The sequence below is a fragment of the Eptatretus burgeri genome, chromosome 12 (genome assembly GCF_056783735.1).
Source record: "Eptatretus burgeri isolate ZD-2024b chromosome 12, Ebu_testis_v1, whole genome shotgun sequence".
NCBI classification, from domain to species: Eukaryota; Metazoa; Chordata; class Myxini; order Myxiniformes; family Myxinidae; genus Eptatretus; species Eptatretus burgeri.
In genome coordinates this window covers 49,691,099-49,718,281 of record NC_140972.1, presented here as the reverse complement: position 1 = coordinate 49,718,281, position 27,183 = coordinate 49,691,099, and the positions used below count along the sequence as shown (strand labels likewise).

Genomic DNA, 27,183 nt, shown 5'->3' with positions numbered 1-27,183 from the left:
GAATGAAATATCAAATTTATCCTCAATTGTTGCATTAAAAAAAAAAAACAGAAAGATAAAATCTGTGCCACGATTCCCAGCAGGAAATAGTTTGTGCTTCTTCGAGTGATGAAAGCTGTGAAATCGTGAGTGATCTCAACAGCCCAAGAGACTGTGCTCAAAGGAGCAGAAACAGAATGATTCATTAGAAATGATCTACTGAAGGTCTCACAAGATGCCCGTCTCTTCCAACTTCGTTTGTGAAAATAGCACGTCGGCATAATTGAAAGTTTAAATGTATTTTATGAGCAATTTGCTTACAAACCATGCAAATAATAATGCCTTATCAAATACAACCTCCCGAGAAGTCTGAGGATCTATTGAAATGTGGCGAGGACTTATTATGGTGATCATTCAAGCGATCTACAAACATCATCCTCACTCGTATGTTGTATTGAGATTTTGAAAAGTTTTCAAATAAATAAAAAATGCCTACTTTGTTTTGTTACAGCAGGCCTTCATGCAAATTCATACACAAATTAACTTTGCAGACTTTGGAATACACAGCTTGAGGCTGCATGAAAAAGCTGCAATGCTTGGTGTACATAACATAGTGCAGAAGAAAACAGGTGAAAGCACAGACAGATAGGGGTTAATAGGCAGATAGGGGAAAAACAGAGAGTATAATCAGACAAATACAATGTGTTCAGAGAGTTGATTAACCCTTAGATGCCTGCCTGTAATAGGTCGAGCTTACCTGCGTCTCTGTGACTTTCTTGTGTGACGGTACAGCCCACAGCGATCCTAGCCCGCACCGTGGCTTGACCTCGTCTGCTTGAGTGGTTTCGTTCTTTGCGTCTGTGTGGTCGTCGTAAACCCTCCACATTGGAGCCAAGACTGAGAGAGGCTCTGCCTCTAGAGACACTTCTAATGAAGTCTGCACCAGTGGTTGAGTCTGTGGCATGATCAATTGTGGTGGCATCTTGCTCCACTCCGTGCTGTATCCCTGATAGCTGGCGACCACTTCCTCCTCTTTGTTCTTGCAATCCTACGAAAGCTAATGGACCATCATGTGCTCCAAGACCACGGCACGCATCATCCACATATTGCCTGCTATGACCCATCCTTGCATTGCTCCCCTCGCGGCATCGTTCCCATGTCCACCGGACCGTCGCAGCCTCTGACACACGACGCCCGCCACAAGTTCTGCGCCCCATTGAACCCAAGACTGTTAATGGGGCTTGGTGTGCTGGAACTTCAGGCTTCAAGGCAGTGTGGCCTTTCTCCAAGGCTTGTGTAAATGCCCCTTGAGGAACAGAATGTGTCACAACTGCCTGTGGGACCCGTGGTGTTCTTACTGGGACAGAATTTTCCACAGTAAAAGCATGGAAATGGCTAACCTGCTGTCTCACTGACAGGTCATTAGCTGCATTGCGGCCATCACCCCGTGCATCTGCCTCTCTGCTGTCATGATCTCCCATGCTGGAAGAGGCTGTGCTAGTTGCCGGGATGGAACCACCTTGATCCCTGGCTTGTTCTGTTGAACTTGCATCAGATAAAGTACCTCCTTCCGTTGATTGACCTGCAGGGCATTTAAGGTGAGATAAAAAAGTTTGAACCAATCAAAAAGTAGCAATTAACAGAACCAACGACTATTGATTTCTAATTATTTTGTTGTCACTGTGTATTCCAAAATTAAGGAAGGGGCAAATCAAAAAGGATGAATGATGTCTTTTAAGGGATAATTATGTGCTTCTTTAAGAGCCTAAGCAAAGCACTTCACAATTAATAACTTGAACGGTACTCGGTAGAGCGCATACCTCCACCAGGCTGAACAGTTAAGGTTTTGTATCGAACTGATAGGCCAGATCTACATCCAGACTTTAACCAAAATCGAATTGGCTTGTTATTGTGACCTACCCAACTCATCCACTAAGTATTGTCATAGCCCATCAACAATGTTTTGAAATATCGTGCTATGTATCGTTTTTGGCCCCATCTCTCAAAGGTGAAGAATCACTTCAAAAACTAGAAGGGTACTCGGTAGAGCGCATACCTCTGCCACGTAATACCTGATCCATGAGACCATATCGGTCCCAATACATTTTTGAAATATCATGCCATAAAGTACTATATCGTTTTCGGCCCAATCTCTCAATGGTGAAGAATCACTGAAAAAAATTCTAGTAGTCGTATCCGGATCTTCACCAAAATCTAAGCAGTTCGTCCTTATCACACACCCAACCTGTCCACAAAATTCATCCGGATCCGTCCACAACTTGTTGAGATATCCTGCACACAAACAGACAAACAAACACAGAAAAGGGTGAAAACATAACCTCCTTCACCTTTGGTGGCGAAGGTAATTATTGAGATACAGCCAAGCTTCTCCATGACAAAAAACAACAACCTAAGCTTGCACTAACGTGGCAAAAGTGTTTAAAAAAATTTTTTTTAAGGAAATTAATCAGTTATGGTTTGTTTCAGAATGTTTCGTAAATGGGAAAAAACAAAATCTTTATTTCAAAAGAAATGGCACAGGACAGGGTTTTATGTTTAGGAAAAATGAAATGGATAACAAGAGCTTTCTGTTCATCAGGATTTATAACGATCGCACAAAAGACGTATCATCTTAATGGATCCAATGGGTGTCTTTACTCCCCACAAACTATTCCTCCTGACATTGCATGGTGCAGGATAGACTGAAACATTCTTTAAGTAATCCAATTATAAATAACAAAGTATGAAGTCAATAATGGTCTCCCTTAGGTGTGTGAAAAGGGGTTGCTTGAAGTTTGGATCCATCCATGGGATGGTCATGGTTAATAAACATCTGGATTATCATCATTCCTGTTTATACTCAATGCCGTTATAATCATGCTGTTCATCTTATTATTGTTCCCTCAACGATAGGATAATGAATCGTTTAACATATTGAAAGACCAAATATAATCAACCCTGTCTGTTCCGTAAAACAAGGCCATGGCGGTAGCCATGGCGAACCTTTCTGCTGTCACGTTCACTCGCCTCTCTGTTACAATGGATTCCATTGTGACTCATTAACACGTCAATATAAAGCATCAAGTAGGCTCTTTTGTTTCCTCTTCTTTATCCCCAAAAGTTTCCTCTCTCTCCCCCTTCACCTCTACCCCCCCCCACCACCTCCATTCTCTAATACTTGTCACTCCTTTCTTTACATTAATTATTATTTCTTTTATAAAAAAATGGCTACATTAACAATGGGCAAACACACAAGGTATTACTCGACAATGGGCAAACACACGTGGTGTCACGACATTGGGCAAACACACGTGGTATTACTCGACAATGGGCAAACACACATGGTATTACTCGACAATGGGCAAACACACGTGGTATTACTCGTTCTCCTCCCCTCCTTGTTCTCCTCCCCAACCTCCCTTTCCCCTCACAACACCTAATTTCCCCCTCAAAACATCTCATACCACCTTATCACCGAATAAACACCACCTAACAATTGTCAACTTATTCAAAAGAGGAATTCCCCTCAAAATGTAAACATCAAATTCATATTAAAGCCTACTTCTCTCTGTATTAGTCACAAAGCTTCCGCATTGAGAGATGTTGCCATAAATATGGATGATTTCAATTTAAAATGGATAAGTGCAAATTTTCGACCGAACAATAGTAATACAAAGAGATCATAATGCCCACACAAAGGCAAAGTGGCTGTGCTAGACAAGGAGAAAGCTCATACAAACAATCCATGAGGTGAGTTTCAAACAGAGCATACCAAGGAATAGACTATTCGCACAAGGTTCAGGTGCTTCGAAAAGATTTACCTTCGTAAGCGCAGCTGTCACTGTCACTGTGCCTCTCGCTCTGATGCTCCAGGTGGCGCGTTAAAATGGCTGCTTGATGTATCACGTCTGGCTGCTGAGACAAGCAATTGAAATCACAAAAAGGTGGAACATAAACACTCCATTCGCAATACCTTCATTGCATTGCAAACTCGAATGATACATGCAGAGGAATTGTTCAGGGTGGCCCACAGGATGATGGTTTTATTTCATTTGAAAGTTGTTGGGCAACGATTGTTAGTGCCATAAATTCTCGTCGTCCATCAAGATAATTTTCTGTAAAAATCACTTTTTTTTAATAGTCGAGGCTCATATGGAGGAGTGAAAACAATTGCTTTTTTTGATGTGACAACAGAAAGATATTCTTTCAATGGTACAAAATAATAGGACAGTTTACTATTCTCTGAGACTAAAAGTTTGACTCTGGGGTAATGATGCTTCACAAGATTATTTCGGACAACATTGACACCCTACGGAAACACAAGTCTCCCGACCTCAGGAAGAATGTGAATGGAATTGAGCTGTGCTTTAACTGTAGAGGCCTGCGCGACTGCAAGTACGCACGCTGGAATGGGGTTGAGCATTACGAGCAGCAATGAATCGCATTCCTGGCAAATAAACAAGAAACAACAATTAGGAATTTCCAGAACGACAAGTTCACATTGAAACTAAATCTACACCTTTATCGCCGTGTGATCCATGTTGTACAAGAAATGATGCAAGACAATACAAGCTTCGTGAGGGATGCATGAGGCATGGGAAGCAAAAACAGACCATCTATCCATTGGGACCATACTCTGTTCAGAACATTGGTGTTGCCAAAGCAGTCTCCTGAGCTATTGGGCACAATCCTGGACGGGTCGCCACTCCAACACAGGTTACTCAAATGGCTCAATCATCCCAGCAAGCTGGTACTCAATTTGCCAACCTCGGATAAATAACAGGCTGAGTCAACCCCACATGGTATTAATTCAACGGCTGGCAGGCTTTGAACTCCGGACCCCAGAATCCCAAGCCTGCCACCCTAACCATTAAGCCAACATCAGGCATAGAACAGACCAGAGTAAGCAAACATGGTCCCATAATACATTTGGCTCCATCATTTTGATCATGTTGTCCATTACAATTATAAATCCAAACAATAGCAGTTCATGTTCTGATGACTACCTGGTTGCTTAATTATGCATGGTGAAACTTTTTGATCACAATCATTATGTGGGCCTCACTGTACCAGCGGTGATCGATCGAGTCCGTGGTTTAACATTATGGTAGAAAAATAGATGAAGGGTGATCAGTCAGTTCAAAGGTGAAAATTGTTGTGAAATTAAAAATAAAATTAAAATCACTTTTGGAAGTGTAAATTGGGAATTACGAGTTGGGAGTTCCTGCTTGAGAGATTGGTGTCCTTTTTGCTGCAAAATAATCACAAGAAATGATGACGAGTGCAAGACTCAGTCCAATGGAGTTTAATCGAAGAATGGCAGTTGCACTCTGTCCATCTAGGTTTGGAATTTAAAACAAAACACGTGAATGTCATGTGGCATCAGCAACGTGAATCCAACATGAACCTTCACAAGTCAGTCAAACTGCTGAGTAACCACTTCCTATAACACTCTTTGGTTAAACTCACAAAATCCCAGCTTACTGCACACCTCCACTTTTTTGTTCCTCTTTTTTGCCGTTTGTGGAATTTCCATCCTGGAGTTGTTCAATCCCACTCGTCCCACCAGCGATCATATTTACTTTCCTTTGATCATTGGAATTGTTCAATCCCACACTTTCCTCTAGCTTCAAGATGGTGGTGCACCACCTTCTCATGTCATTCTCCATCCCACCCGGCAATCTTTTCTCCCCCCCCCCCTTCAATCCTACCCAATCCAATTTTTTTTACTTGCAAGTTGTTTAAATACTTTCTCTCCTCTTTTCTTGTTCATTCGTCTCCCAGGTTGGTGTGTCCACCTGTGACCACACTGCCCTAGTCTCAGTCGATTGCTTTTTAACCCTCCGCTACATCGCTCTTCATGATGTTGTATACAAAAAAAATTATTGTGCTATTTTAGGAAAACAGGTTTATGATGTTTCATAGTATTTAAGAGTGCATTTCTAATAAAATAAAATAAAATATCACGAGTAATAACAGTACAAACCCTTTCGTTTAATAATAATAATAATAATAATAATAATAATAATAATAATAATCACGGTGTGGTGTTTTACAAAGCAACACAAAACATTGACATGAACAACCCGATATAATAAATATGAATCATTTCCATTGTGTTCAAACAAGTTGTCATTGAAAGGCTTATCCAAGCAATAAAAATCGAATCACAAACGCATTTCATGAACAAACTACACATGGATCGGCGGCATTGAAAGCTGCCAGATTGTTTTTGTGTATAACAAGTAATAATTATTATTCCCAATTTGAGCACGTTCTCTGAGACACTCTGCATGGTATTCAAAACAATCCATTGCAAAATCTTGAGACGGAAATATTATAGATATTTGATCTGAGTTTGTGGTTTTTCTCAAGGAAAAACTGCAGTTGAAAAGTTCCATTTTAAGAGTTACATCTGTTTTTTGTTTTAATACAAGATTGAGACTCATGTATTTTTTGCGATTTCTACGCAACCGCTGGGAATTTCGAATTCTCCTTTCATGACACTTTTCTCTCGAGTCTTGTGCACGTTTTGGTACCGAATATGTCCAAATCGGGCTAACTGTTCAGGTGTCACATGACAATCAATAGTCACATATCCTACTAAAACTGCAATAATTGCATGTGTATGTAGGACACAGTTGATAAGTGTTACATGCAGTACGGTATTGCTGGTGTAAAATAATTGTACAATAATTTCTTCTGAGTATTTTAGCTTATTGCCTGAAACAGAATGCATGAAATTAGAAACAATAGAATACAGACGAAATGAAAAAAAAAAAACTCAACAACAAAAAAAGAGAGAAATGAGATAAATATTACAATAACACTTGATTCTCATGATAAATAGTGAAATAACCATCGTGAACAATGTTCTCTAGTGTCAACACGCACAGACAGTTGATTATGTCCCCTTTTTTCAATCTTTTATGCTTGCTATGCATTCAGAAATCTTGATTCATGAAAATGCAATATCATTTGTATATTAATGTCATTTATGCAAATATGAAACACGTTCCACCCAAAATAATCATTGATTTCCAGCTTTAGCAATCCTTTTAAAAATAATATCATACACTTTTCATGTAATCTCATTGATGAAATGACCAGAATCGTAGATTTATCTGAAAAATGCATAAAGCAAGCATATTGCATAATCTATTAGGTAATAATAAGATAAATGAACTTATTATGAACAAATTAATTACATCGTTTTCATTTCATGATGATCTGTGCGCAAGCAAATTTTCAAGTTAATTGCACATTCTTTGGCAGAGATGTGAGTGGGTGGGGGTGGGGGTACTAAGTTGACCCCTCCCCTCAGTCAGGGAGAGCTCAAAACCTCCCAGCTTAGTTCGGTTAATGTGGGTGGAAAATGTTATGGATAGGGATTGGGGATGGCACAATACACTTTGAGGGAAGAATTGTGTGGAAGGAGAGATTAAGAATGGTGTGTGCATTATAAATATTGTAGTAAGATCAGGATCTTCTGCTTAAACTAGGTTTGAGAAATGTCTGCACATGTACATAGATCCCTTCAAAACAGAGATTTGGAGCATGACAGGGATAGGTTGGGCAATCCATGTGTATTCCCCAATATTTCAACTTGTATTGTATTTAAACGGTTTTCCATGGGAGTACATAGGATTGGACGAGGATGGAATTTTGACATTCCTTATACTTGTTGCCTCATTACTGAGACATGTCCATTGTCCATCAGTGAATACTAGCACATAGGGACATGGGAGTGTTGATTTATGGATATGGCATAATGGGATGAATGGCATCCCACATGGAGGGAGAAGGGGAGGAAGGGGTGAAGAGAATTGGAGAGGAGGGGGACAAAGGCAAAGGTTGTACATTATCAATCAAGATATTACAAAGTGTTAACATGGTGATACTACTACAACTAATACTACTACTACTACTACTACTACTACGACAACTCCTCAGTTATTCCCACCATGTAGTGGGATCGGCCAGGGAACGTGTTTGGGCCAAATTTTTCAGAAACTGGCTGACTCGGTCTGAAATTCGCCTATATAGGTGATTTTGGCAAGAATTTTAATCTGTTTAGGGTGCATGAGATTATTTGTCTACTCTTCGTGAAAGACAACCGTGGGAACTTTAATGTCTACCAGTGACAAGTGTTCTCAGACAGGTCCTCCAGTTTACCACCCATCGGAGGGAAGGCACATACAATGATGCCTCGTCCTGCATTACAAACACCAGATTGGTAATTTATAGCTGGGTCAGAATTTGAACACAGGTGAGTGTGCATACCACGATGTCCATCAGCAAATCAGTTTAGAAAAAAAAATGTGTATTAATGCCCCAAATGAAAAAATATATATATCCAAGAAAATATTTCATTAGATGAAAAAGATCTTCGGACAAAATATTTTGAAACATTAAAATAAATTATTGGAACACTTTCTGAGTAATTGATAAGGGAGATTTTATATTATATATATATATATATATATATATATATATATATATATATATATATATATATATATATATATATATATATATATATATATATATATGGAATGGTGAGAGTGAGGTGGCCTTGAGACCGCATCACTTCTCGGCCACCCAAGTTTGAGGTGAAAAACCATTCAATGGTAGGGAGTGAACCTTGTGATCCTCGTTAACAGTCCTTACTGTTAGAGGTGTAAACAGGAAGAAAGGAAGTGTAAAAAGAAAGGAAAAAACAAAATAACATTATAACCCTTATCTCAGGGAATAAAGACAACATGATAAAAGTGGATTGTAACAAAATGGAATAACTGTTCTAATCTCTAGCTATTGAACAAATCAATATTAAATAACTGCAAAAAAAAGTACACAAACCACGTTCGAAAGAATATTTTGATTTTGATTGTTTTCTATTATTGTCTGAGTACACAAGGGTCTTAACATACCAGGTTAGTAAACCACTCAACAATTGCAACCAACTATATTAAACATGTCAAAAACCTTGGGTGTTTGTTGTGCAACGGGGTGCCGATAAAAATCCCGGCTTGCCACCCAAAGGTTGAACAATGCAGGAATTATCGCAGTTCCTGGGCAGAATGTGCAGTCATGGGCACGAAAATCAGTGCATGTCACAAAACCGCTCTTACTTCTGGCCCTTTTCATTCCAGAAGGTTATCAACCGCCTGCAGGCTGGCGGCCTCAAGAAAAGCAAATTGCGGCTTCCAAAAGTTCCGCCGTGTGTGCTAAGGTGGAGTAAGAAAGAAAAAGCCGTGGTCAGTCAGTCTGACTGTCTCATTAAAGCTGTCACGGATGATGGGAGCGGGTGTAAAGTGCAGTCAGGCATCCTGTTTTACTCAGAGTGATGTCACAGACCAAATGGAGGTTCGAGTGACACGAGGACCTTACTTGTGTTCAATATTTTGGTCTGCAAACCTGTGGACTCAAATGTGCATTCGGTAGCCTTTTTTATTGAAGGAAATAATTGTTTGTTTGTTTTTTGCATACATGCTGATTCCCCTTTATTACACAATGGTACGAATCCATTTAGGTTTGAGTTATTCACACAGATGCCTCAAAAAACCAACTTAAAATGTTTTCACACTTTGCTGGGTAACTCGTCTCTTCCTGTATAACACACCTGCCTTTTTGGATTTTTTTTTAGTATAAGTACAAATGTCGAAGCTCATGGAAAGTCTGAATAACAGAGGGCAAAAGGTTAACAGACCTGATCGTAGGGTGGCGGGGAACAACTGAAAACAAACAATGAGAACACATAGAGGGACAGGAACACAAATGGACTGCATTGTATGAAAGGGAATGACGGGTAGGAAAGAGGGCATGGGGTCAGCGAGTTTCGAAAAAAAAATGGGGGGAGTAGGGTTGAGACCATGAGATGTCAATGGGCTGCAGGCTGGAAGAACTGGAGGAAAGAGCATGAGAAAAACAAAGGGATCTGATTCCATCCAAAGACAAGAGGGAAGGATGTCAAAAGAAGGGTGTGGCAATGAAGGCAAGACTGGGTGAGGACACCCAAGTATGGATTTTTGAAAGAAATGTGTAAGACCTGGAGAGGTCAGGCATAGGTGTAAAGAAGAATAGGAAAGGATTCTAAGGTCCCAAACCGGTCTGTGGTGAGCAATAGGAAGTCATTGAGACCCAGACTACTTCTGAGAGAACATAATGACTTTGAGGGCCAGATATTTCATTGCCTCAATGAATGCAAGCTATGAAGCAGCAACACCATTCCAAAGTGAGGGGCCAAATTCAAGGGCACTTTAGATGAAGGCCACATACATTGCTATGAGCAAATAAAAGACTTGGCTCTGCAGAATGTTGCAAGGCAGCAACTATTGTTGGGGGCTGGCCAGGGACACAATGTTATGGATGATCATGTGACCAAGGAGTTCGAGACACTCACGCATCCCAGGGGTTTCCCACAGAAGTAGACTGGAGGATTTTCCAACCCATCCTTATTGAAAGACATGAAATCATGGGACTTTCTTGGATGGAAAGATATGTTCCATGTTGATGTCGTCGATCAGTCACTTATTTAATCCAAAAAGGGATGCTGTTGCAGCTGGCCTACCTGTCAGAGATGTCAATAACTTTCTAGCACAATGAGAAGTCTTTTGCAAAGGGGAATGGAGGATTTTTTCAGACTCAGAACCTTCCTTGATGTAGAAGAAGACCAGGATTTGTCCCAGTACACTGCCTTGAGGCCATCAGATGCCAATGCTAAAGAGAGAATTCTGTATTGAGCAAAGGCTGCATGTGTTAAGGAAATATGAATGCTCATCGAAGAGGAAACCATCAATAACAGCTTGATATTGAAGGCACAAGAGATGTCAAGAGAGGCACTGACCTCTTGCTTGATGTTCACAGAGCATCATTCCATTGTTACGTTTGTATCTTAGAAATAGCATGTCCAAAGTGGAATGGCCATGGCAGAAAGCAAAATGATGATCACAGGTCAGAGAGTTTGATGAAAAGACAAGACCTGATAATGACAGATTCCAGCACTTTTATGATGATAGTAAGAATATTGACCTGTCTGTGGTTGAATGGATCATACTTGGAACACTTGTGAATAGGGGTGATGTTGTCATCTTTTTTATTTTGAAGGGAGACAATCATCTGAGAATGACCTGAAAAACAGTAAAGAAAAAGAAGACAGGGAAGATGCATTGGGCTTGAGGATTAAGGCACTGATAACATCGGTCTGATTCCTGAGCAGGGATCAAGATCGATTACAAGCTTGTCTATCTTTTGAAGGAGACAAACACATCTGTAGGAAGAAGGTGAGGGGTAATAAGAGGACAATAGGAAAGAAGAGATATGAAGCCTTGACCTTGATGGATTAAAAGCTTTGACCTTTTCATCAAAGACATTGTTAAGGTGCTTCGCCTTACATCCACCAAACCAAATGGAGGAATTATTCTTCTATTTTACTCCTTTTGATTCCACCTTTGGGAGGAATGATTTTGTTTTAGAGTAGAAGTAGCAAATTTCAGGGAGTTTTGACGAAATATTTCAGGCATTTTGGTGTGTGTTAGTTCTTTGATTCTTTATGGATACCATTTTGATTCCTCACTGTTTCTACCTGAATAAGTCAAATTTCACCAAGATGTGAATTTAATCTGTTAAGGACAAATATTCTTCTCATACTGCAATCAACAAGAAGTATAATTCATAGGAAGAAAAGTAAATAAAAGATGTTAATTGGACCATCCTGTCCACCAAAGAATGGTACAGCGGAAGCAAACCCTCCTAAGAGCAGTCTCATCTAGGTTTGATTTCTGACCCAACTATAAACTTTCCAATTGGTGCTTCTCAGGCAGGACGTTACATCAAAAGGTGCAAGGATCTTAACCTGGGTGTCCTGTCTGCTCGGATTAGTTGGTGGATGTTAGAGTGATAAGACATGACACTATTTGCACATTGATCGTTTCCCAGTTTGGTGGACCTTTGTGATCGTCTCCCAATCTGGTGGATGTTTATATTTTTTGTGAACAATGGATAATCCTAAACACGTCAATACAATGTAATGCTACAGATAGTAAACAAAAAATGGAAACACCAGGATACACGTTGGGCTGTACAAGTATGCAAAGTATGGGGCTGCCACACGTGCATGACTGGTGTGTAAAATATGCAAATCTCTTCCTGGCAGTCCTCTCATCATGTATATGTAAGCGGGTTCCAGTTTGAGTCCGGTATTTTGAGCCAGAATGGCCACAAGAGAAGACTTCCGTGACTTTGAATGGGGTGTAATTGTTGGTGCATGTTTGGCTGGCGCTTCAGTGCCAAAAGCTATGGAAATTGCGAATGTGTCACAAGGAACTGTCTCGAAGGTGATATCAGCCTGGGAAAAAAAGGAAAGACGTCATCATCAAGGGTTAATAGTGGGCAGAAGTGCACACACGATAGGTGCGATGCTGGAGTCTGGATTGCGAAGTGAAATTGGAAAGAAATGGCGGACAAACTGTGTGCAAAGTTCAATGTGGGTCGTGAGCATCCTGTATCGTCAAAAACGGTCATAATGGAATTTCATAGGACAGGATACCATAGCCAGGTTGTTGCTCTGCACAAACCACCCATACCACTTGGCAACGCCCGCTTGTGGGTCCAGTGGTGCAAGAAGCATAGGCAATGCAATGCAGAACAGTGGAGTTATGTGATATGCTCTCATGAGTCGTCCTTTGCTATGTTTTCTACGAATGGATGTGTGCATGTGTGATGACAGCCCAGGGAGCTTGACAGCCTCGAGTGCCTGGTTCCAACAGCAAAAAGTTCTGGTGTTTCTATAATGGTGTGGGTTGGGTTTTCCTGGAATAGCCTGGATCCACTCATTCCATTACAAGGCAGGGTTGATACAGCGTACTTCGTTGCCATCCTGAGTGATCACCTGCATCCCAAGATGCAGCATTTATTCCCTGCTGAGAAGGGTCTCTGAAAGGAAAACAATGCTCCGGTCAACAAGGCATGTGTGGCCACCTGGTGGTTTGACAAGCACAACAATGAAGTCACCAATCTTCCATGGCCCTCCCAATCGCCAGATCTCAATCCAATACAGCATTTGTGGGACTGTTTGGAGAAGCGCTGAAGAAAGGGGGTTTCTGGCTCCATCCAACAGACATGAAATGGAGGACTTCATTGTGGAATAATGGTACCACCCTCCGACAGAACAGTTCCAGTCCCTTGTTGACTCTATTGCACATCATATCCATACCGACCTGGATACATGTGGTGGCCCAACACACCACCCGACAAAGTGAGATTGTGTTTGTGTTTCCATTATTTTGTCCATGACCTGTACACATATATATATATATATATATATATATATATATATATATATATATATATATATATATACACATACACACACATATAGACATATACACTGATGAGCCAAAACATTATGACCACCTGCCTAGTATGCTGTTGGTCCTCTGTGTGCCGCCAAAACAGTGCCGACCCGCCGAGGCATGGACTCTACAAGACCCCTGAAGGTGTCCTGTGGTATCTGGCACCAAAACATTAGCAGCAGATCCTTCAAGTCCTGTAAGTTGCAAAGTAGAGCCGCCGTGGATCGGACTTGTTGGTCCAGCACATCCCACAGATGCTCAGTCGGATTGAGATCTGGAGAATTTGGAGGCCAGGGCAACAACGTGAACACTTACTTCATCATGTTCCTCAAACCATTCCCAAACAATGCGTGCAGTGTGGCAGGGCGCATTATCATGCTGGAAGAGGCCACTGCCATCAGGGAATACCATTGCCATGAAGGGGTGTACCTGGTCTGCAATGATGTTTAGGTAGGTGACATGTCAAATTGACGTCCACATAAAAGGCCGGACCCAGGGTTTCCCAGCAGAGCATTGTCCAGAGCATCACACTCCCTTCACCGGCTTGTCGTCTTCCCACAGTGCATCCTGTGGCTATCACTTCCCCAGGTAAACGGCGCACACGTACACGGCCATCCAAGTGATCGAAAAGAAAACGGGACTCATCGGACCAGGCTACCTTCTTCCACTGCTCCAAAGTCCAGTTCCGACGCTCGTGTGCCCATTGCAGGCGCTTTCGACAGTGGACAGGGGTCATGGGCACTCTGACTGGTCTGCGGCTACACAGCCCCATGCGCAGCAGGGTGCGATGCACTGTGGATTGTGAAATATTCCTCCCATTACCACCATTAAAATTTTCTGTGACTTGTGCCACAGTCAACCTTCTGTCGGTTCGGACGAGACGGGATAGGCTTTGTTGCCCTCGTGCATCGATGAGCCTTTGGCAACCAACACCCTGTCGCCGGTTTGGCGTTTGTCCCTCCTCGGTCCACTGTCGGTGGGTACTCACCACTGCTGACAGGGAGAACCCCACAAGCCTTGCAGTTTCAGTGATGCTCTGACTCAGTCATCTGGTCATAACAATTTGGCCCTTGTCAAAGTCACTCAGGTCTTTACTCCTGCCCATTTCTCCTGCATCCAACACATCAACTTCAAGAACTGACTGTTCACTTTCTGCCTAATATATCCCACCCCTTGACAGGTGCTATTGTAACAAGATAATCAATGTTATTCACTTCACCTGTAAGTGGTCATAATGTTTTGGCTCATCAGTGTGTGTATTTATAAGTGTGTGTGTGTGTGTGTGTGTGTGTGTGTGTGTGTGTGTGTGTGTGTGTGTGTGTGTGTGTGTGTGTGTGTGTGTGACATATATATTGTTGCGGTTCTTGGAACCGCATGCATCCAACAGATAGTGGTCCCAAGACAGTTATTGCATTATTATACGTGTAGATAGTCCCTTCCCTTTTGTCTAGCGGGAGAGCAGGGGCGTGCGTTGTGATGATCTCACAGCTAGGTTTGCTTACAGCATTTCTACTTCATTTCGTCCCTACTCTTCTTTTCTGATTCTTCCTGAGGTAATTCTGAGCCACGTGCACCTTCGCTGTTAGATGGGTCCTCACGGAGGCCAGCGCGTGCGATGCTGATGCGAGGAAACGATGACGCGCGAGGAATAACATCGCAGTGCCCCGGTTCCCAAGCAAACCCTCAACCCAACGTGTGCGGCGAGTTATACAGTGCCCTTGGCAGTTCAGGATTATAAACTTGAGCTTCCAATGATCTGGGGAAGATTGCCGGTTGCATTAAAAAGGCATACGAATGAACACCTCTAAAGAGGCTGCACGAATGGTGTTTTTCACAACACAGGAAACACAGCCAGCATGATGCCCACACTGCACAAAACGCGGACGGAGGCCGATAAAGGCGACTCCATGCCACGTTGGGCGGGATGCGAGTGTGTGAAGTAAAAGCGGCGCGTTCCGCATCCAACAGATAGTGGTCCCAAGACAGTTATCGCATTATTATACGTGTAGATAGTCCCTTCCCTTTTGTCTAGCGGGAGAACAGGGGCGTGCGTTGTGATGATCTCATATCTCGGTTTGCTTGCAGCATTTCTTCTTCATTCCATCCCTACTCTTCTTTTCTGATTATTCCTGAGGTAAATCTGAGCCATGTGCACCTTACAAACAAATATATATATATATACACACAAGAGCCATTTACAACCAAATATCTGATACATATTGGTGTTCGCCCCACGCACATGCCAGCAGAATAGGGTGAACGTGAGCACTGACCACGTGGGCCATGCGGATCCACACGTACTGCGCAAAACGTGCATGGATTTAACCATAAGAACATGCCTTCGGCCCTCGCTGGCAGCAGCGGATTCCCCACAGATGGTGAACGTCTTCTCGTCTCTATGGCCAGGGAAGCTGCGATCGAGCAGGGGAATGTTGTACAGTGCAGGCAACGTTGGCGCATGCGGGGCGAGCGCATTGATCAGCGCTGGTCGGACGCCCGGGCGGGCATGCGGGACACTCGCACGGTCGTCAGGGCATGGCCCGGGGTTTTTGCAGGATGATGCGTGCGCCAAGTTCAGTGTGGGCGATTTGTGTCATGTCGTGGGGTCGGAGCGGAACATTTTCGCTGTCAAGGATGACCTTGCCGGAAATGGAGTGTTGCGGTTTCCAGCCAAAATTAGCGGGATGCGTAAGGGGTCGGCGCCAATCACAGTGCCCGATTCAGGTGATGACGCTTCGCTTCGGAGTGGACCCCTGCCCTGCGAGTCCTATAAAGGTCGGAGCGGTCCCTCCGCCTTTCTCGCTCTCGTCTCTCTGCCCAACATTTCCACGACCCGCCTCCTGTTGCCTGGACTCCACCTCCTCGTCTCCGCCCACAAGACATTGACCCCACCCACCTACCTGGTCCCGCCTACCACTCCATCCACGCACTCTGGACTCCGCCCCTTCTCCACTCAAGCCGCTCCTTCATGCCCACGGTCTCCACACGCGCTGCTGAAGCCAGAGATGACGCGCCAGCTATCGGGTACTGCACCACGGAGCATTCCCCCCGGGGGGAGTCTGGTGGGAGCCGAGATAGCTTTCCCCCCTCGTGGTCTTCTCACCCGACACCCAACAATGTGTATATATATATATATATATATATATATATATATATATATATATATATATATATATATATATATATATATATATATATATATATATATATATACATATATCGAAATATATTGTAGTAGGCCGGGGGTCCGGTGGCAAGAACGACCATGAGGTGGGGAAAACTTGCGTCATCTCCCACCAAACTCCCCGGAATTGTTGGCCGTCGCTCGGATAACTCCGCGAGCCATTTAACCAACCGTGGTCGCCAATATTTCAACCGCGTGGCGTAGGGTTATTTTGTCTCGATCCAATGTACCAGTCACCACACAGTCTCGGCTACTGGGGATCCACGCCCTCAGAATGCCTGGCCGAACCGGATTCACTCCAATGGCAGCGGTAAACTTACACCTACCAACGACCACTCTGCCACCCACCTTTCCGGCTCGGATGAAGTCGAGCCGGTCTGCCCACGACGTCCGGGCTACAATTGTCCGATTACCGGGGATAAACCCCCACCTAAACTCAGATCTGAACCATGCTGGACCAATTCAAGAAAGGATGGAAACGGACTGGGAACATTTCTGTGATGATTTATTTATAGTAAATGAAGACACAAAGCAAGACTTAAAGGGAATATGCAAGCAAGGAATATTTACAATGATCCAAAAACACTTATTCAGTTCTACTTAAAGACAGGCCCATACGCAGACACACACACAAATGAAAAGAAACCCAGAGTTCGTTATTGGACCCTCGCAGCCGAGGAGAGAGACAGGCTGGGGGTCAGAGTTCGGATGGGTACCTGGCCATCGGAGAAATGGGGTACTCCGTGCTGCAGCACCTGACAATGGTCGCTGGTTTGGTCCCCAGTCGCACGTGTGGGACTCGAGGTTCGTGGCGGAGCTCGGGTGGTGAATGCCCGGGGTCCACGGAGGGGGGTCGGGGTCGCTCTTTCCTTCCTTGTCGAGGGCCAGCAGAGACACGTTCGCCGCCTCGATGACCTTCTACTCAACCCTCGTGACATCCCTTGTAACAATCAATGTTACCACCCCCTTCATAACAGCCTTCGTAACAGAAAAAACCCCTTTCGTGACAGCAAGAACCCACCAAAAACTCTGCTCTCAGAGAGTGCTCAGGGATTTATCGACCTACCTCAATGGGGAGGGGCCCTTGGTGAAACACACCTCGCTGTCCGCCTTTGATTGGACAGGGTCCCACGACATACCTTTCTGGGGCGGGGTTTCGGCCTTGTTTGGAGAAAGCCGACACTCCCCTCCGCGCGTGTTCGAGAAAGGTCGTGGTGGTGAAACTGCCTCGAACATCCTCGGGAATCCGTCTCATGCAAAGGTGCGCTGCGGCCCGCGAACCGAGGGCTGCAAGCGCGATGGTACCATGGATCGTAATGGGCCGAGGGGTCATGCAGATGGGATGGTTGTTCGATGGCTTGTTAGATGTAATAACCTAACTAAAATAAATCACAACGCATGCCTTTGATTCTCCCACTAGACAAAATGAAAGGGATCTGATGACACACATACTTAACAACATAACTGACTTTTGGGACATCTGTATGTTGAATGCATATGGGTTCCAAATCCGTAACAATATATACATACATATATATATATATATATATATATATATATATATATATATATATATATATATATATACATATATATATATATATATATATATATATACATATATATATATATATATATATATATATATATACATATACATATACATATACATATACATATACATATACATACATATACATATACATATATATATATATATATATATATATATATATATATATATATATATATATATATACATATGAGCCTGGTGTTGGCGCAGTGGTTAGGGCAGCGGCTTGGGATCCAAAAGGTCCTGAGTTAAAGCCCCGTTGGGCCAGTGAATTAATAGACCAGGGGGTTGACTCAGCCTGTCATCCTTCCGAGGTCGGTGAAATGAGTACCAGTGTACTGGGCCGGTGCATACCCCGGTTAAAATAGGTGTACCATATCCCTGTGTCGTAAGAGGCGACCAGGGTTGCGTCAGGAAGGGCATCCGGCGTAAAACATGTGCCAAATCACGATGCGGATAATACAGATGATCCGCTGTGGCGACCCCAAACGGGAGCAGCCAAAAGAAGAAGATGATATATATATATATATATATATATATATATATATATATATATATATATATATATATATATACATATACATATATGGAATGAGGAAGTACAGGAAAGTATAAGGAAGAAGGGGTTGGCGAAAAAGAAGTGGGATAGTCAGAGAGATGAAGAAAGTAGGCAGGAGTACAAGGAGTGGCGGCGAAAGGCAAAAAGAGATGTGGCAAAGGTCAAGGAAAAGGCATATGACGAGCTGTATGAGAAGTTGGATACAAAAGAAGGGGAAAAGGATTGATACTGATTGGCAAGACAGAGGGACCGAGCTGGGAAGGATGTGCTGCAGGTTAGGGTGATAAAGGACGCAAATGGGAATGTGCTGACGAGCGAGGAGAGTGTATTGAGAAGGTGGATGGAGTACTTTGAAGAGCTGATGAATAAAGAAAATGAGAGAGAGAGAAGGTTGGAAGAGGTGGAGATAGTGAATCTGGAAGTGGGGTGAATCAGTAAGGATGAAGTGAGGACTGCTATGAAGAAGATGAAAAGTGGAAAGGCGGTTGGCCCAGATGGTATACCAGTGGAGGCATGGAAGTGCTTAGGAGAGATGGCAGTGGGGTTGTTAACCAGATTGTTTAATAAAGTCTTGGAAAGTGAGAGGATGCCAGAGGAGTGGAGATTAAGTGTACTGGTTCCGATTTTCAAGAATAAGGGTGATGTGCAGAGCTGTGGAAATTACAGAGGGATAAAGTTGTTAAGCCACACCATGAAGGTGTGGGAAAGAGTAGTGGAAGCCAGGTTTAAGAGGAGAGGTGACGATCTGTGGGCAGCAATATGGGTTTATGCCAGGAAAGAGAACCACTGATGCGATGTTTGCTTTGAGAATGTTAATGGAGAAGTATAGGAAAGGCCAGAAGGAGTTACATTGTGTGTTTGTGGATTTAGAGAAAGCTTATGATAGGGTGCCAAGAGAGGAGTTGTGGCATTGTATGAGGAAGTCGGGAGTGGTGGAGAAGTATGTGAGGATCGTGCAGGATATGTATGAGGACAGTGTGACAGTGGTGAGGTGTGCGGTAGGAATGACGGACCGGTTTAAGGTAAAAGTGGGATTGCACCATGGATCGACTCTGAGCCCTTTCCTGTTTGCAATGGTGATGGACAGGTTGAAGGACGAGATCAGACTGGAGTCCCCATGGACTATGATGTTCGCGGATGACATCATGATCTGTAGAGGGAGTAGGGAGCAGCCTGAGGCGAGCCTCGAGCGGTGGAGGTACGCACTGGAGAGAAGGGGAATGATAGCTGTCAGTCGGAGTAAGACGGAGTACATGTGCGTAAATGAGAGGGAGGGTGGTGGTATGGTGCGGTTGCAAGGAGTTGAGGTGGGGAAGGTGGATTGATTTAAATACTTGGGATCAACTGTCCAAAGTAACGGAGAGTGTGGGAGAGAAGTTCATAAAGAGAGTGCAGGCAGGATGGAGTGTGTGGAGAAGAGTTGCAGGAGTGATTTGTGACAGAAGGGTAGCTGCAAGAGTGAAGGGGAAAGTATATAAGACGGTAGTGAGACCAGCTCTGTTGTATGGTTTGGAGGCGGTGGTGCTAACAAAAAGACAGGAAGCGGAGCTGGAGGTGGCAGAGTTGAAGATGCTGCGATTCTCGTTGGGAGTGACGAGGATGGATCGGATAAGAAATGAGTATATTAGAGGGACAGCGCAGGTAGGACGGTTTGGAGACAAAGTGAGAGAGGCGAGATTGAGATGGTTTGGACATGTGCACAGGAGGGAAGCGGAGTATATCGGGAGAAGGATGTTGAAGATGGAGCCGCCAGGCAGGAGGAGAAGAGGAAGGCCAAAGAAGAGGTTCATGGATATGGTGAGGGTGGACATGCGGGTGGTTGGAGTGTCAATGGAAGATGTGGAGGATACAGCGAAATGGAGACGGTTGATCCGCTGTGGCAACCCCTAACGGGAGCAAGCCGAAAGAGGAAGAAGACTTGTGTGTGTATATATATATATATATATATATATATATATATATATATATATATATATATATATATATATATATATATATATATATATATATATATATATATATGTGTGTGTACGAGGTGTGTTCAAAAAGTATCCAACCTTAATTTTTTGTGCGTAAACAAATGAAGCAAGGGAGGTGTGCTTAGGTGCACGTAAGTAGGCGATCCTAATCTGTATGTGTGAATATTTCCCCGCCTGCAGAAGCTGTCAGTCGCCGACAGACCGCCGATGAGTGAGGAAGTGTAAGTGAGCGCCGTCGGATTTTCGTTTTTGACAAAATGACGGAAAAACTTGAACAACGCTACTGCATCAAATTTTGTGTAAAGCTTGGCGATTCCCAAGTGGAAACGATCCGCAAGATTCAACAGGCCTTCGGGAACAAAGCAACAGGCACCGCACAGATAAAAGAGTGGTACAACTGCCTCAAAGATGGTCGCACATCAGTGGAAAGTGAAGCACGTTCTGGTAGGCCCTCAACATCCCGAAATGAGATCGTCATTGTCCAAGTGAGGACCCTGCTGATGCAGGATCGTCGATTCACGATCAGAGAACTTGCAGACGAGGCGGGCATCAGCATTGGATCCGTTCATTCCATTGTGACTGAGGATTGGGGCTGAAGGAGAATCTCAGCGAAGTTCGTGCCAAAGCTGCTCACGATCGAGCAGAAGCAACTCCGTTTGTGGAGACTGTGAACAGCGATCCCAACTTCTTCAACACAGTTATCACTGGCGATGGGACCACAGTGATCCGTCATTTTGTCAAAAACGAAAATCCGACGGCACTCGCTTACACTTCCTCACTCATCGGCGGTCTGTTGGCGACTGACAGCTTCTGCAGGCGGGAAAATATTCATGCATACGGATTAGGATCACCTACATACGTGCACCAAACCACGCCTCCCTAGCTTCATTTGTTTACGCACGAAAAATTAAGGTTGGATACTTTTTGAACACACCTCGTATGTGTACATGCATATATACATACATCCATATCTACACATGACCTGGATGTGTATTGAGTTGGTGTTTTTTTATAAAGGTCAGAATGGAATTTGGTGTGGGGCAAAGCTGTTAGAAAATTGCGATTTTGACATAAAAATCCATCTTCTCCGAGGGGTTTTTCGAATCTGGCAAGGGTTTCGGTATTTGGTTAGCCCAATGGCACCTGCATAGCCCCATGGAGCTCGAGTCCCAAGGTCAAGGTCACAAGGTCACGAACTTAGAAAATTTCGAATTTTGACATAAAAATCATACGACCGCCCAAACATTGAGAGCAAGGATGACAATATTTTTTATGCATAATCTTGAGGTCATTCCCCACCTAAAGTCTTGAGACCATTTTGCTCTATCTCAAACACCTTGCCCATGGTGCCCCCTTCAAGTTTGTTTTTATGCTGATTTCATCAAAGTATGGATTATCCGAGGAGTGCGAAATGCCATATAGCCTATATGACGTTATATTGTTCCTGGAATGTTCCAGAGGAAGTTTTGCACCAAAGGTCATAATCCTTGACCTTTGACCTTTAAAGTTCACAAAGGTCAAATTTTCAAAGTTGTGGGAATCGAACCGGGTTTTCGACCTTCTTTGACGAACCAACTCCATTAAGCTATAGCACGTATCCTGTTTCCTTATTTTAATGTCCACAACATTGTTGTGTGACCTTTAAAGGTTATGCAAAGGTCAAATTTTTTAAAGTTGTTGAATGAAACCGGGTTTTCGACATTTTGCAGCTAATAACCTGTCACTCGTACCACATCATGTTGATCATTTTTATAACTTGGTCAAACATTATCACATTATCTACATCATCAAATGCCGCTCGTGAACCATCGTCGTCTTCAGACTTGTTTGATTTTAAAATTATCTCCTTGCGCCTTGAAATGATGCAATATTAATCGTTAGTATATTACTTGTATGTCCCTGTAAGTTAATTTTTTTCATGGAAAGGTTCAACAGTCAGATTTTATATTTTGTGTACATGGTATAGCCTTTTATTGTGCACACATGTATTGGATTTGTATACGACTATGACAAGGTAGTAAAGGGATAAATAATTGCCTCGTGATTGTTGTGCATACACGGCTCAGAAGCAGAATTTCTTGTCTCTGTGTGTGAGGAATGAGGATTGGGATGAATAGAGGGATGAATAGAGCCCGTGATCAAAGTCACTGTCTTCGAAGTGGGCGCTGCAAATGACGCTCGTGTCGCTGGGGCCTTTCCAGTTTCCCCTCGTCAACTTCACTTTAGATGTCCATATTCTCCGACGATTATCATCTTTCGGGAATACATGAAGGCTTACACCGTCTTTGCTTGTATTGCTGCATCCTGCTACGGTACATCTTGCAGGCATTTTCGAAAGTACGGCTAAAACTCTTAAAAACTTTCGCGAAACAATCACTGGAATTAAGACGATCGCAGAGATTGCACTAACATGTGCAAAATGCATTTGTACGTACTTTATAAGGCGAGCGACATCTCGACTCTCGAGTCAATCCACTCTGTGCGATTTTCTGTATGTGACGTCACGCTGCGATTCGCTGAAGTCCATTTTTTTAAGGGGCGGGGCACAGCAAGTTGTGAAAGGCTCCAGAAATGATCGAAATATTGCTCTAATTATCCCATTTTTTATTTAAAAAAAAACATTGGTGAATTCTTCAATAGGAAGGTCAAGTTAATATATAAATAACAAGTTTATTTTGCATGTCAGGGGACATTTAAGTGGGGAATCAGTGTGTGTATGTGTCTACAAAATGATGGTCGGTACAGTTCGGCTATGGAAGTTTTCTTTCACAAAAGTTTGCAGATGGGACAGCAAACAAAATAAATGACAACACGCTCCACTTTGCAGCACCATTTCCTCACACCTCACACTCTTTGCAGTTATAGTTGGGCCCAATCCTGCCAAGGACTGCACCTTAAAATAGATGGCCACCAATAAACTATCATTTCATTCCAAAACTGCACCATTTTGTGGAGCATTGCAGAAAGCACTGAAATCAATGCTTCACTCCAAAAAGCTTGCTCAAGGAATGACCTCCATTTCAAGTCAACACTTCATCATTTGAATCATTTTCTAGCATGCAGGCCACAGGCAAGCATCTGTATTGCAGCTTGCGAAGCAAAAACAGCTCAGCATTTCACTGAGGCAACATCAAAAGCTCCTCCACTCAGCAGTGCAATCATCACAGGCAATGGAGGGGCAGAGAAGGTGAGCACGCGAGTCTCATTCTTGAGAGCTTAAAGTCCAAATTCCAGCAAATGGCCTTCCCAAATCCTTCTGACAAATGAGTTTTATGGATTTAACATTGATAGTGCAATGGGATACCATTGACTTACATTTGGATACCATTGACTTACACAGTCTTCGAAAAGTCGATGACCTGAAGAAATGCTGTCTTTGGAAAAATAAAAATAAAATAACGACAAAGTCATGGTGGTATCCATATGGGTGGCAGATGCTTCACGCCGTGTCTCACCACCGTACCTGCATTGCACGGGCTTGGGCCAGCACCGTTTCATATGGGGGTGGAAGCTCTCCAGGATAGAGGCCACCGCACATGGTACGCTGCAGATAGATATCATACGGACAGTGTACGAGGTGCAGTCGAGGCACCCTGAGGAACACAAAAGGTGGGAATATGTGAAGGACCCTCAACACAAACGAAGCATGGTTCAACAAACCCTGACAATGTACAGTTAGGATCGGCCTTCCAAGGCAATATCACAACTTAGCCCATTCTTGGGAACATAATACCAATGGCTTGAGCTGGCACAATAGATTTTACAAAATGTGGGTTTGTGTGGGACATCTGTTACACAACGAGCAACCATTGAACATGTCAACACTGCAAACTTTGCATATCCGTAATTACTTACAAATACAATCCATCGCTTTGCTGATGGGGACATTAATGGGGGGGGGAGATGGAGAGGGGAGGGGAAGGAGAGAGGAGAGACAGAGAAGGGAGAGAGGAGGGAGGTAAGAAGGATGGAGAGAGGAGGGAAGGGAGGGAGAGGATGGAGGAAATGGAGGGAGAGAAGACAAAGGGGAGAGAGGTAGAGAGGGAGAGAGGTCAGAGAGAGAGAGAGGGGTGGGAGAGAAAAGGATAGGAGAGAGAGGGATAGGGGTGGGAACGAAAGGGATAGGGGTGGGAGAGAAAAGGTATATGGGTGGGAGAAAGAGAGAGGGTGGGATGGGTGTGAGAGACAGAAGGGTGAGAGCGGGAGAGGAGAGGGGCGATAGGGAGGGGAGGGGTGGAGAGTGGAGGGGGATTCTGGCAGATGTGACGCCCAATTTAACATCCATCCGAGAGACAGCACACACATTGGTGAATCACCCTGCCTGGGAAACACGGCGATGACAGTTTAGAGCTGGGTCGCGATTCAAACCCAGGCGAGACAGCTTAGAGCAAACGTGCATACCTCTCGGCTATCCTGCTGTGATCTGGCGATTCATTGCTTTATAAAAACTGAACTTATCCAAACAGCAGGTACGACTGCTAAGACAAAAAAAATTAAAAAACCCCCTTTCATTAGTCCAATTTGCACATTTTTGACAGCAATTTGCACATTCTCCTCGACCACCAGAGAGTTGTATGGTTGTGGAGGGTTTGGCAGGAGCATTGTGTGAGGGGAGGGGTATGGAAGGCAGCGTGAGGAGAAGGAAGGGGAAGGCATTATGAGGGGAAGGGAAGGGAAAGCAGCGTGAGAAGAATGGACGTGAAGGCAGATTTAAAGGGGGGAGGTGAGGCATCCTTAGGGAAGGGAAAGTAGTTTGACGGGAGGGGAAGGCAATGTGAGGGAAGGGGAAGGCAGCGTGATTGGGGAAGGCAGCATGATGGGGGAAGGCAGCATGAGGGGAGGGGAAGAGGCAGCATGAGGAGGGGGAGAGGCAGCATGAGGGGGAGGGAGAGGCAGCATGGGGGGGGGGGGAGAGGCAGCATGAGGGGGGAGAGGCAGCATGAGGAGAGGGAGAAGCAGTGTGAGGGGGAAGACAGCAGGAGGGAGGGAAGCATGAGGGGGAGGGAAAGGCAACACGAAGGGAGGGGAAGGCAGGGCGAGGGGGAGGCACAGCATGAGGGGAGAAAGGTAGTATGAGAGGGGGGGAGGAAGGAAGCACGAGTGGGTGAGGGGGCAGTGCAAGGGAAATGGAAAGGTGAGGGGAAGTGACGTGCGATAAGACGCGCCCAAACAGCAACATTTAAAATGAATCCCCGGGTTCTACACAAAACTGGGCAGGAGCTTTGAAAAACGCATGCTATCTACCTGGCAAATTCAAAACTAAACCGTCAGTCCTTGGCAATCCCCATAACAGAGGGGAGGGGTCGAGTTGCAGGGGGAGAGAGGGAGAGGGGTGGGGGAGAGGGAGATAGAGGGATAGGGGTGAGAGGGATATAGGGTTGGAGAGAGAAATAGAGGGGTGGGAGGATGTGAGGGATCAGATAGGGAGAGGGGAAAAAGCAAGAGGGTTGAGAGAGGGGTGGGGTGGGGGGTGGAGACAGAGAGGGGTGGGGTGGGGGGTGGAGACAGAGAGGAAGAGGGGAGAGAAAGACAGAGGAGTTTGATTAATATCAAACCTTGAAAAGGCACATCCACAGGGCCCCAGCAATATTCTTGGTAAGTTTCAATTCGATCGGACCAGTGGTTGTCGAGAAACAACGGTCGCAGACACGCAGAGACACACACACACACACACACACACACACACACACACACACACACACACACACACACACACACACACACACACACACACACACACACACACACACATACATTGCTGGAATTATCGATAGATGGTACAAAATGAAGGCAACACAGGTTCCAGCTTTTACTTTGATCAACGGAACCTATAGCTCAAAGGTAAATGTATGTCCTACCTTTGCACAAGAGTATTAAGCCCTATAGAGTATTATTATTACCACCTGCCCCTTTGCAGTGTTAAACGGTGTGTGTGTGTGTGTGTGTGTGTGTGTGTGTGTGTGTGTGTATGTATATGTGTGAGAGGGTGTGTGTGATGTGTATGAGTGTGTGTGTGTATGTGTGTGAGAGGGTGTGTGTGTATGCGTGTATGTATATGTGTGAGAGGGTGTGTGTGTATATGAGTGCGTGTGTGTGTGTGTGTGTGTGGGTGTGGGTGTGTATGTTTATGTGTGAGAGGGTGTGTGTGTATGAGTGCGTGTGTGTGTGTGTGTGTGTGTGTGTGTGTTTGGGTGTATATGTGTGAGAGGGTGTGTGTGTATGTGTGTATGTATATGTGTGAGAGGGTGTGTGTGTATGAGTGCGTGCGTGTGTGTGTGTGTGTGTGTGTGTGTGTGTGTGTGTGTGTGTGTGTGTGTGTGTGTGTGTGTGTGTGTGTGTGTGTGTGCGTGTATTTGTCTGCAAAGCCTGGGTTGGCTTTGGAGGCTCAGACTTGCCCAGTATGTAACCCAGACAATCTTAATCAAAGCTCAGATCAATCAAATGAAAATTGACAATTTTTTAGATAAAAATTGATGATTATAAAAGTTTGACCTTGAGTTGACCTTTGACCTTTTGACCTCAAATAGTTGTTTTCCAAATTCAGTAAAGCAATTTGC

General features: G+C 44.0%; 1 protein-coding gene across 10 annotated transcripts in view; it reads right to left on the bottom strand.

The window, feature by feature from the left end:
* Nucleotides 1–27,183, bottom strand: part of LOC147015582 (uncharacterized) — a 348,908-nt gene that overhangs the window by 37,903 nt on the left and 283,822 nt on the right. For 8 of the 10 annotated variants that reach the window (XM_085850470.1, XM_085850471.1, XM_085850475.1 and 5 more), the window contains 4 exons: nt 24,090–24,219; nt 4,313–4,426; nt 3,801–3,891; nt 737–1,561 (listed from right to left, as the gene is read on the bottom strand). In XM_085850470.1, coding sequence (XP_085706596.1) covers nt 737–1,561; nt 3,801–3,891; nt 4,313–4,426; nt 24,090–24,219 — 1,160 coding nt within the window. Of the gene's footprint in view, nt 1–736; nt 1,562–3,800; nt 3,895–4,312; nt 4,427–24,089; nt 24,220–27,183 lie in introns of all 10 variants that reach the window. The other 2 variants (XM_085850473.1, XM_085850472.1) reach the window with 2 other exon arrangements.